We start from the raw sequence: 12,528 nt of genomic DNA, 5'->3' as shown, positions 1-12,528 counted from the left end.
AGCCGAGCGCCGGCGCTGGGCGGTTCGCTGGACGATCTATTGCAGCCGCCCAGCGGGCGATTGGAGAGAGAAACCGCGCAGCGCTGGGCGGTCGCGTGGCGCTGGGCGGTGCGCTGGGCGGTCCGTTCGGCGCTATTGCAGCGCCCGGATCGCCCAGCGCGATTTTTTTTTTTAAATTCGAATTTTTGAAATTCGAATTTTAAAAAAAAAATCAAATATAAAAAAATATTATTTATTTATAAAAATTGTTTTCTATATATAAAAATCAATTTTTATAAATAAATTTATACTAGAAATTCGTAATAGCCCATATATATTTAATGGGCTTGCGAATTTATGAAACTCATTCTTGGTTGTCTCTCTTTTATAGAGACATCCTTGAATGTTTTATGTTCCACTTTCGATGTGGGACAAACTCATTCTTGGTTGCCTCTATTTTATAGAGACATCCTTGAATGTTTTATGTTCCACTTTCGATGTGGGACAAACTCATTCAAGGATGTTTCTCTTTTATAGAGAGATATCCATGAATGTTTTATGTTCCACTTTCGATGTGGGACAAACTCATTCAAGGATGTTTCTCTTTTATAGAGAGATATCCTTGAATGTTTTATGTTCCACTTTCGATGTGGGACAAACTCATTCAAGAATGTTTCTCTTTTATAGAGAGATATCCATGAATGTTTTATGTTCCACTTTCGATGTGGGACAAACTCATTCAAGGATGTTTCTCTTTTATAGAGAGATATCCTTGAATGTTTTATGTTCCACTTTCGATGTGGGACAATCTCATTCAAGGATGTTTCTCTTTTATAGAGAGATACAATCTCATTCAAGGATGTTTCTCTTTTATAGAGAGATATCCTTGAATGTTTTATGTTCCACTTTCGATGTGGGACAAACTCATTCAAGGATGTTTCTCTTTTATAGAGAGATATCCATGAATGTTTTATGTTCCACTTTCGATGTGGGACAAACTCATTCAAGGATGTTTCTCTTTTATAGAGAGATATCCTTGAATGTTTTATGTTCCACTTTCGATGTGGGACAAACTCATTCAAGGATGTTTCTCTTTTATAGAGAGATATCCTTGAATGTTTTATGCTCCACTTTCGATGTGGGACAAACTCATTCAAGGATGTTTCTCTTTTATAGAGAGATATCCTTGAATGTTTTATGCTCCACTTTCGATGTGGGACAATCTCATTCAAGGATGTTTCTCTTTTATAGAGAGATATCCTTGAATGTTTTATGTTCCACTTTCGATGTGGGACAATCTCATTCAAGGATGTTTCTCTTTTATAGAGAGATATCCTTGAATGTTTTATGTTCCACTTTCGATGTGAGACAATCTCATTCAAGGATTTTCTATAAAATTGTATTTTAAATTATGTCATTTTTATTTTTTTAAGATTTTAATTATGTCTTTTTTTTATTTTTTAACTTTAAGTTGTAATGTTATTTTAAATTTTCATTTGTAAATTTAATTAATGTAATTTTTTTTAATTATGTAATTTTTTTAATTATGTACTTTTTAAATTTTATTAATATTAGTGAATTTTCCCGTATATATCTCGTAAATTAAATTTCGTATATTGCGTTATTGTTAATTATTGCATTTTGTATATATTTGTTAATAGTGATGTGGATAGTATGTGGCTAGGCTATGGCTGGGCTATTGCTGGGCTATTTGCTTGTTTTGATGATGTGGCAGAAGGATTTTTAGTGCTGATGATGTGGCAGTGGCTAGGCTATGGCTGGGCTATTTCTATTGTGGATGGCCTTAGCACGGTGTATTTATCATAATATACAACACCCAAAAGAACTGTACAAGACACTACTACCAAACCCGCAAATAATATTAAATACAATATCACAACAGAAAATAAAACCCAGAAATAAATGTGAAACAAAATAAATAATAAATAAAGAACACACCCGGAACTTTGATAACGGAGTTCGGCCAAATTGCCTACGTCTCCGATCACCCTCTGAATACCGGTCAGGTATCACTATGAATGAACACATTACTTTGTTTAATCAATTAGTAGCAGACTTGCTAAATTTAGATGTGAAATTTGAGGATGAGGATCTGGCATTGATGTTGTTGTCGTCTCTTCCTGGTGAATTTGAACATCTGGAGACCACATTACTCCACAGTAAAGAGAATGTGTCTTTAGATACTGTATGTTTTGCTTTGTATAGTCATGAACTGCGAAAGACAGATAAAATGAAAGGCAAAGTAGTTACAGATGAAACATTAGTGGCAAGGGGTCGTCAACAAGGCCGATCAAATAAGAGAAGAGGAGGGTCCAAATCGAAAAGGTAGGCTGCCAAAGATGAGTGTGCTTTCTGTTATGAGAAAGGACATTGGAAGAAAGACTGTCCAAAGTTGAAGAAGAAAGAAAAGGCTTCGCAAGATGCAAATGTTGCTGAATGCAAAAATGATACGGAGTCAGATTGTTCTTTGACGGTTTCACCTTCAACATCGCATCTAGACGAGTGGATATTGGATTCAGGTTGCATCTATCATATGTGTCCCATCAGAGAATGGTTCTTTGATTTCGAAGAACTCAATGGCGGACGTGTTTACATGGGAAATGACAGTCCATGTAAGACATCCGGAATAAGCTCAATCAAGCTACAGAATCAGGATGGATCCACCAGAATTTTGAAGGATGTGCGGTACGTGCCCCAGTTGAAGAAGAATCTCATCTCATTAGGGGCCTTAGAATCTAAAGGCCTAGTTGTGATGATGCGAGATGGAATTCTTAAAGCAACTTCAGGAGCATAGGTGATGTTGAGAGACATGAGGAAGAACAATTTGTATTACTACCAAGGTAGTACAGTGGCTGGGACAGTAGCAACTGCAACTTCGAGTAACAAGAAGGATGCAGAGGCGACGAAGCTTTGGCATTTGTGATTGGGACATGCTCGTCAGAGATCATTGCAAATTCACGCCAAGCAAGGATTATTGAAAGGTATGAAGTTTTGCAAATCAGAGTTTTGCAAGCATTGTGGTCTGGGAAAACAGCGAAGAGTGAAATTTGGCGCTAAAATCCATAATACAAATGGAATTCTGGATTACGTGCACTCAGATGTGTGGGGACCTGCCAAGACTCCGTCACTTGGAGGTAGACACTATTTTGTCACTTTTGTTGATGATTTTTCCAGAAGAGTATGGTTGTACACTATGAAGAGCAAAAATGAAGTCCTAGGGATTTTTCTAAAATGGAAAGCTCAAGTTGAAAATCAGATGGGGAGGAAGATCAAGGTTCTCCGATCTGACAACGGTGGAGAATACAAGAGTGATCCTTTCCAAGATGTATGCCAAGAATGTGGCATAGTTCGACACTTCACAGTGAGAAATACACCACAGCAGAATGGAGTGTGAGAGCGTATGAATCGAACACTAATGGAGAAAGTTCGTTGTATATTGTCTAATGCTGGGCTAGACATGAATTTTGGGCTGAGACCATCACATACGCTCAACACATTGTCTATCGTTAGCCATGTTCTGCCATTGATGGCAAGACTCCTTTAGAGGTATGGTCTGGTAAACCTGCAACTGATTATGATTCTTTGCGTATATTTTGTTCTGTTGCATATTATCATGTGACTGAATCAAAATTGGATCCACGTGCGAAAAAGGCTTTGTTTATGGGTTTCAGTGCTGGTGTTAAAGGATATCGGTTATGGTGTTTGAAGTCTAAGAAGTCGATTGTAAGTAGGGATGTTACCTTTGATGAATCTTCCATGTTGAATAAGGTAATCCAAATAGTAGTGATGTTTCACAGTAGGTGGAATATACACCGAAGCAAGTGGAGTTCAAAGAAGTAGTTGTGATCCCGACTACGAACACCATAAATGACTCTCCTACGGAAGAAGAAGAAGAAGAAGAGTCAGATGATGAAGAGGTTCCACCCCAAGAACCTTCGCAGCAATCAGCGCCAATTGCAGTCAGGCGAACAAGGCGGGAAATTCATAAACCTGCTAGTTTTGCGGATATGGTAGCATATGCGCTTCCAGTTGTTGATGATGTTCCATGTATCTTTTCGAAGTTGCTGAAAATTCAGAAAGCGATGGTTGGAAATGTGCTTTAGAAGAAGAGATGCAGTCTCTTCAGAAGAACAAGACATGGAAGCTGATGTTATTGCCGAAAGGCAAGAAGGCAATTGGATGTAAATGAGTTTTTGCAAAGAAAGAGGGATTTCCTGACAAATATAATGTTCACTACAAAGCAAGATTGGTAGCTAAAGGCTACGCCCAGAAGGAGAGAATTGATTATAATGAGGTATTTTCTCCTGTTGTTAAACATTCATCCATTAGAATTTTGTTGGCTTTAGTAGTGCAGTTGAATTTGGAGCTAGCTCAACTTGATGTGAAGACCGCGTTTTTACACGGTGATTTGAATGAGGAAATCTATATGACCCAACCGGAGGGATTCAAGGTTGCTGGTAAAGAAAATTGGGTATGCAAGTTGAACAAATCGTTGTACGATTGAAATAGTCTTCAAGACTGTGGTACAAACGGTTTGACAAATTTATGAGGGATCAGATGTACACAAGAAGCAAATACGACCACTATGTGTATTTGCGCAGACTTCAAGATGGTTCCTACATCTACCTACTCTTATACGTTGATGATATGCTGATAGCATCAAAGAGCCAAGTTGAAGTGGACAGATTGAAGGCTCAGTTGAGTAAAGAGTTCGAGATGAAGGATTTAGGGGAAACCAAGAAGATTCTCGGCATGGAGATAACGAGGGATAGAGAGGGAGGCAAGCTTTGGCTGACACAGAAACAGTATTTGACCAAAGTACTATAACGTTTTGGTATAAATGATGATTCCAAACCTGTAAGTACCCCACTTGCTCCTCAATTGAAACTAAGTTCTCAGTTATCTCCAAAAACGGATGATGAGCGAGAATATATGACGAAAGTTCCTTATGCTAACGCAGTTGGAAGCTTGATGTATACAATGGTGTATACAAGACCAGACATTTCATAGGTCGTTGGTATTGTGAGAAGATACATGCATGATCCAGGCAAGGGTCATTGGCAAGCTTTGAAATGGATTCTGTAGTATATCAAAGATACTGTAGATATTGGTTTACTATTTGAGCATGATAAATCACTTGGTCATTTTGCAGTTGGATATTGTGATTCCGACTATGCTGGTGATTTGGATAAGCGAAGATCTACTAATGGCTATTTGTTCACTTTAGCAAGTGCGCCAGTTAGTTGAAAGTATACTTTGCAGTCGACGGTAGCTTTGTCTATGACAGAGGCAAAGTACATGACCATTACTGAATCTGTGAAGGAGACAATTTGGCTTCATGGGTTACTGAAAGAATTAGGTGTTGGTCAGAAACAACTTGAAATATATTCTGACAGCCAGAGTGCTATTCATTTAGCAAAGAATCAAGTCTTTCATGAAAGGACGAAGCACATTGATGTTCGCTATAATTTTGTGCGGGAAATTCTCGAAGAAGAGGAAATTGTCATAAGAAAGGTTCCGACTTTGGAGAATCATGCAGATATGTTGACCAAGGTGGTGACGAGAGCCAAGTTTGAATATTGTTTGGACTTGGTTAATATTCTGCAAATTGGAACTGGCGCTTGACAACGCCAATACGAAAGCACCGCGAGTCGTTTGTTTGGGTGGAGAAGAATCGTGTTTGGTAGAATTTGAAATTTTGCCAAGGTGGAGATTGTTGCCCACAAACTTTGACTTTTGACAAAATTTATAATCCCACATCGGTGGGTATTAGAAACTTTGGGGGAGTGGCTGCCTCTAAAAGGAGCACCCCTCACTCATTTGTAAAAAAACTTTGAGGGGGTGGTTTTGTAAAATATTCCAAATTTATATTCTCTTCTCCATTTAAATATAACTGAGGGAGTGGCTGCCTAAAAGAGAATACAAATTTGAGATGTTTTACAAAATATTCCAAATTTGTATTTTCTTCTCTATTTAAATAACTAAGGGAGTGGCTGCCTATAGAAGGAGCACTCCTCCCTCATTTGTAAAACATCTCAAATTTGTATTCTCTTTCCATTTAAATATAAGTGAGCTATATTTAAATGAAGAAGATAATTCAAATTTGAAATATTTTACAAATAATGGAGAAGTGTTGCTTCTATAGGCAGTCACTCCCTTAAAGTTCTTTTAAAAGTGATGGATGAGTGCTCCTTTTATTGCCAGCCACTCTCCCAAAGTTTCTAATATCCACCGATGTGGGATTACAAATTTTGACAAAAGTAAAAAGTTTGCAGGCAACAAACTTCAACATTAGTAATATTTATGTTCTTTATCACTAAAATGACGCTGCATTTTTATATTTTGATGTTTCTTTTCTTCTTTATTATAGTTCAGTTTCTTTAATAATATAATTTTTAATTACTTATTTTACTAATTAAAAATTTAAATATCTCATGATTATATTTACTTGCCGCTTTTATGTTTACTTGCATTTTTTTCTTCCTTTTATATATTTATGATTTTGTAAACTTTAATTGGTAATTATCTTATAATTAAATTTACAAAATGTGTTTTTAATCAGCCATTTTACAACGCTTGTTAATAATTACAAGAATGCAATCCAGCAAAATAATTTTTTAAAAATACACTATTCTAACATATGGAATTCTATTGTTTGACAAATTTAATTACTCTCCGAAGTTCATTAACCAAATTTAATATAAAATATAGCTATTGCTACGAGCAACTAATTAATTATTTAAATTCATAGTAAGAAATAAAAGATCAGTTCCCCTAATACTGTTATATAAAATTCCAAACATAAATCTGAAATTGTATAGTAAGGTCTAATTAAGAAGGAAGTATTCAAATAAAGAAACAATGTGTAAAGCAGAAACAGCAGTTGGTAGATTGGTTGGCAGAGAAGTGAAGTGGAAAGTGAAGTAAATAAGAAAGACGAATTCATTCTTACTGGAGTAACGGCACTACCTTGATGCATTCTTTCAGCGTCCATGAATCTTCGCATAGCAACGATAACTGCAACCAGGAAAAAGGCGTTTAAGGGTTTCAACTGGCTCACACATCCTGGCATCTCTATCATTTTCATTCTGAAGATCTTCATCATTTATCTTTGACTCAAAAAGTTGAATGAGCAAGCACTCGAATAGTAAGGGCCGACTTAGAGTCGTTGTTCTTTACGCACTTCTTCTTTGTTTCTCTTGCAGCTCCACTTCCTCTTTTCGATTTTCCAATGCTTGAACATTCTCTTTTGTGCTTCCATATCAGCATTTTGTTGCCTGTCTTTTTCACCTTTTAACTTAGCAGTTTTCATCCTCTTTTCTGCAAAAGAATTACTGGATAAACTCACATCTGGTGATATATATGTCTCCAATTCACTGTCAACTAGCTGAAGCTCCTTGATAAAAAACTGCGTCTGTTCCTTCCCAACTTCTCATAATACTAGTGTGCTTTTTTTCATAACGCTTCAACCAAGATCGGAACTTTTAATATATGTAATTTTTTGGACTGGAACTTTTTAAAAACTTTAATTTTTGTTGGTTATAACAACAGGAAAAAGTAATACTACTAGGTGTGGTAAACTTAAAATGCAGTTTAGAATGGAGAGTTTTGAGTTGTTATTGATACTTTGATGTTCCAAAAAACATGTGCGCATACATGACATGACATGACTAGTCTCATTATTATTGAAATTAGAGTCCCCTAAATTGGAACCATCCTCAAGCAGAAGCAACTCTTCTGGTTGAAGGCCTGCTGGCGCTGAAGAGAAGCGCCTCCCTTCGCGAATTCTTGATGGTCTCGGCTTCCTCTCTCGATATCTGGTAGGCGTTGGCGACAACGTCCACAGGCAGTCCCCTGAGGGCGGAGGTGCGGCCGCTGAGTGTGTTGATCATGGCGTTGGCGTTGGTCTGGAACTCCACCCACTCGCAACCCTGCTCGCCGGCTTGCTTCAACACCGCGAAGTTCTGAGGCACAACCAGCACCTGCCCTTCCCGGACCTGCCCCTTGTGGTTCACCACCTGGATGAACTTGTCACCACGGGTGATGTATAGAATGCTGTGGGCGTTCGTCAACCAGTGTGGCGCCATTATTGCATTCTGGTTTGTACACAATTTCAAATTTCATCATCACAATAAATACATAATTGAGTTTAATTTGATACCCTGTGAAGAGAGCCATTGGCGAAGCTGAGCTGGATGAATTGGAGGAGGGGAAGGGTGAATCTGTTGACGGTTGACCTTGTTCTTGGTGCTGCAAATGGTCTCGTCGATTCCGTTGTATTCCCTGCTGCTCTCTGTCTCCCTCTCCCCCAATGGTGGCTTGATCACCTGCAGACCCTTGGCTACGATCACTATCAATTCATTCCTCTCTCGTCATTCTCGCTCTGCAGCTTCCTCGCTGTCTCCTCGTCCACCTCGAACACCTCTGCCAACCTCTCCACGCTCATTCCCTTGAACACATTGCCGAACTCGTGCTGTTTCTGTTCGCGGCGTCTCTCGCCGTGGAAATGGAGCTGCTCCTTCTGTTGCTCCTGTCCCCAGTTCGGCTTTCCGGCAAGGAAGAATGACTGCATAAAACCACACAGTTTAGTACTCCCTTCGTCCCAAGAAAAATGACCCCTTCTTGTAATAGCATGAGATTTTATATATGCTAATTTTAAAGTGTTTAAAAAGGGAGAAAGAAAGTTGTTTGGTGTTTAAAAGTAGGAGAGATGGATAGTGCAGATAATAAAGTAAGAAATAAAATAATAAATAGACAATAAAATACAAGTGAGTACTTTTCTAGAAATAGAAATGAATTAATTAGTACGAAGGTTCCAAAAAAGAATGTGATTCTATTAATTGAGAACGGACGGAGTATTACCCTAGGGTTCTGGTCGAGCTGGTTGGCATTGTTGGAGTTGTCTTGCAAAACAACGACGAGGAGGTCTTGGTCGCCGTTGTTGTAGGCCCAGTGAGCATCTCCGGCTCTGATTGCGACCACATCGCCCTGTTTCAAGAAGCCGATCTGCTGATGACGATCACCAAAATTTTGGCTCCTCATCCCCTGATCCGGCGATTGCTTGGGCACCCAGAAATCGTCACTCCATAAATACCACTGCCTGCACATCCAATAACAAGATATCCCAATTACAACAATGTTAGCATAAAAATGATAAAGGGAAAAGAGATGAAACCTTGAAGAACATAGACAAGCATGGGAGCATTGTGGTAGACAGGGAGAAGAAGACCTCTGGTGCGGATGGTGTGGCGGTGCAGGGAGACGCCGGCGCACTGGAAGTCATTGGCATTGTGATCCCAGATTGGAGGCGGAACGAGGGCTCCATGGCGTTGATCCTAGTGATATCGCACTCGCCCTGCTGCCAGCTTCCGCCTTTATAGGCGGAGGCGGAGCTGAGGAGTAGAGCGAGGCTCAAGGCAGAGAGGAAGGTTGTGGCCATGGCTGCTTATGCTTATTCAGAGATGTGGATTTTGAGTGGGAAAAGCAAAGAGATTTATAGAGGGAAAGAGAGAGGCGATTGGTATTGGCACATAAGGAGAGGGAGTTTGCCATTTTGCACTATGCATGTCTACCAGAGCTTTAATGGCTTCCACCTATGATTTGGTCTCAAGGCATGCGGCTTTCTTTATCTGAGAATAAATACAATTTTCATAGACATGTTTCGTCTGTATGTGAATTAATGTGGGTGGAGAAATTTGGGAACTACCATCAAATATTTCAAATGTTTTGGATACATGAGGTGCAATTTTTTTTATATAGATTCATGTGTATAGATCAATATGTCAAATGTGTTGCCAATATTGTGGTTTGGATATAAAGATTATTTTCACATTTGATTTACCTTTAATCGATTACCTAAAATTGATGCACTCCTTATTTAGTTCTTATGCGTCTGATACTATGATTGATAAAAAAAATGAATGCACACTACAACAATTTTGTCATGATATTTCATTTTCTTTCCGATAAATGGTCAATTTTGTCCATCATTTCGGACATTCACTCATAGATATATTCATGTAACTACTACCATTTAATATATATTGTTTTATTTTTTGAAAATATAATAGCCTGCAAAAAATTATACAGACAATTATCTACTTGACGACGTGTGAGCAAAAAATAATACTCCCGATAAATTTTGTTTACTTGATTTTATCATATAAGAATACATTCTATCAACAAGATGTAAGCTTTTAAGAGTACACGCAAAATGACAATGTTTAATTTTGTGCGTATATGATACTATTAATTTACATTATCTTTAATCGGCAAACCTAAAAATATAGAATTATTAAAAAAAATCTTGGAGTCTGATCATACATGTTAATTTAAAACTTCAAACTCAATTTGATAATGGCATGACTACTGAATATCAAACAGTAGTTATTTGTTACTCTGATCAAATTCTTCTTTACCACACAAATGTGTAACTTACCTGTTTCTCTAAACAGGGCAAGTGATGGCGGAATATCATAGTTATCTCAATTAAAAATTAAATTAAAAATTGTAATTAAATTATTATTAGTTAATCATTTAACTATCTAATACTCCATAAATTTAGGATCCAAACAATTTTATTGATATTGCAAACATAATCCGATATACGTCCTTGTTTTTCATAATTTTGAGAGTTTCAGTTAGTGATATTTTGAGTGAGGTCTTTCAGAATTGATTTGTGAAGTTGTAAGCTGAAAAATAAATTTAGTACAAGTAGTTAGAAAAGAAAAGATAGTAAATAGATGCAAAACATATATTTATAACGGTATATATCAACCGGCCATTATTATTCCCATACAGAGAAGAGAAACATATTAGTGTCTAGCATAAGACGACTTAGATCCGCTAAAGAAGAGAGTCTCCTGGCGCGAATACTTGATCCTCTCTGCCTCCTCTCTCGATATCTGGTACGCGTTGGCCACGACATCGAGTGGCAGCCCCCTGATTGCGGAGGTGCGGCCACTGAGTGTGTTGATCATGGCGTTGGCGTTGGTCTGGAACTCCACCCACTCGCACCCCTCCTCCTTCGCCTGCTTCACCACCGCGAAGTTCTGAGGCACCACCAGCACTTGCCCTGCCCTCACCTGCCCGTCGAACACCGCCTGTCCCTTCTGGTTCACCACCTGAATTCGGCTCTCGCCTTTTGTGATGTACATTAGGCTGTGTGCGTTTGTCAACCAGTGTGGAGCCATTATCGCATTCTGCAATTCACTCAAATCATCAATTAGTTAGCGACTGATATGTTTTGTGATGCCCGCAAGCTGCTGATGTAGTAGTGAGTGTGAGTTACCCTGTAAAGGACGGCCTTGGCGAAGCTGAGACGGAGGTAGTTAAGGAGGGGGAAGGTGAAGCTGTTGACGGTCGACAGACGGCCGGCCTGGGGGTTGTAGATGTCGGCCCGTGATGGGTTGTTGATGTTCTCTCTGATCTTGGCGCTGCAAACGGTCTCCTCAAGGCCGTTGTGGCGGAATGGAGGCTTGATGACCTGGAGCTCCTTCTCCACGATCACGATGGGGCCTCTCTCGTCGTTCTCGCTCTTGAGCTTCCTTGCAGTCTCCTCGTCCACGTCGAACGCCTCTGCCAAAATCTCATTGCTTAGTCCCCGGAAAATGTTGCCCATCTCGTGCTGTTGCCCGCGGCGGCTGCCTCTGAATCGCTTCATCTGCTCCTGCTGCTGCGCAATCTCCGGGTTTCCGGCCAACATGAACGACTGCATGCAAAACACGCTCCTTATTAATTTCCTAATTTGGCTGATTAATTAATTAATTAGAGATTGTTAATCCTACCCTGGGGTTCTGGTCTAGCTGGTTGGCGTTGTTGGAGTTGTCTTGCACAACAACGATGATCAGCTCTTCGTCGCCGTTGTTGTAAGTCCAGTGAGCATCTCCGGCTCTGATCGCGATCACATCACCCTGTTTCAAGTACTCGATTTGCTGGTGGCGATCGGTGGTGAACTTTCCTCCCCTCACCTCCTTCTCTGGTTGCTGCTGGGGCGATTCAAATGTCTCCGGGCAACCCGAAATCACCACTCCGAAAATACCCCTACCTGCAATGGCAACGCAAGTACATAAATAAATGTTACTCACTTATCAGTACTAAATAATAATTATAAGTAAAGTAGAGGAGAATCAGACCTTGAAGAACGTAGGCAAGGACTGGAGCATTGTGATATGCGGGGAGCATGAGCCCTCTGGTGCGGATGATGTGGCGGTGGAACGACACACCGGCACACTGGAAGTCCTCGGAGTTGTGGTCCCAGAACTCTGAGACTCCGCCTTCTGATTCTACGCGGAATGATGGTTCTTGGGCGTTGATCCTGCTGATATCGCACTCGCCCTTCTGCCAGCTTGTGCTGCCCTTGTAGGCAGAGGCCGAGCTTATGAGCAGAACAAGGCTGAGAGCTGAGAAGAAGGTTCTAGCCATGGCTGATTGTTGTGAGGATATGAATTTCCAGTAGAAATGTGAAGGGATATATAGGCGAAAACAGGGATGTTTGGGATTGACACATAATCTGATGGATTTTTCCAT

At 39.6% G+C, this 12,528-nt stretch overlaps 1 protein-coding gene and 1 pseudogene across 1 annotated transcript; both read right to left on the bottom strand.

Annotated features, from left to right (window-relative positions):
• Positions 1-7,706: 7,706 nt before the first annotated feature.
• On the bottom strand, positions 7,707-9,530 carry LOC121794772 (annotated as a pseudogene).
• A 1,284-nt stretch (positions 9,531-10,814) lies between these two features.
• LOC121795576 (11S globulin-like) lies at positions 10,815-12,423 on the bottom strand. Its single transcript, XM_042194113.1, has 4 exons — positions 12,135-12,423; positions 11,787-12,046; positions 11,291-11,710; positions 10,815-11,201 (listed from the first exon to the last, which is right to left on the bottom strand). Exons 1-4 carry the CDS (start codon positions 12,421-12,423, stop codon positions 10,815-10,817), a joined length of 1,356 nt encoding a protein of 451 aa, XP_042050047.1.
• Between the last annotated feature and the right edge of the window lie 105 nt (positions 12,424-12,528).

This window comes from Salvia splendens, chromosome 3 (assembly GCF_004379255.2).
Source record: "Salvia splendens isolate huo1 chromosome 3, SspV2, whole genome shotgun sequence".
Lineage (NCBI taxonomy): Eukaryota > Viridiplantae > Streptophyta > Magnoliopsida > Lamiales > Lamiaceae > Salvia > Salvia splendens.
This window is presented reverse-complemented; position numbering and strand designations above follow the sequence as displayed.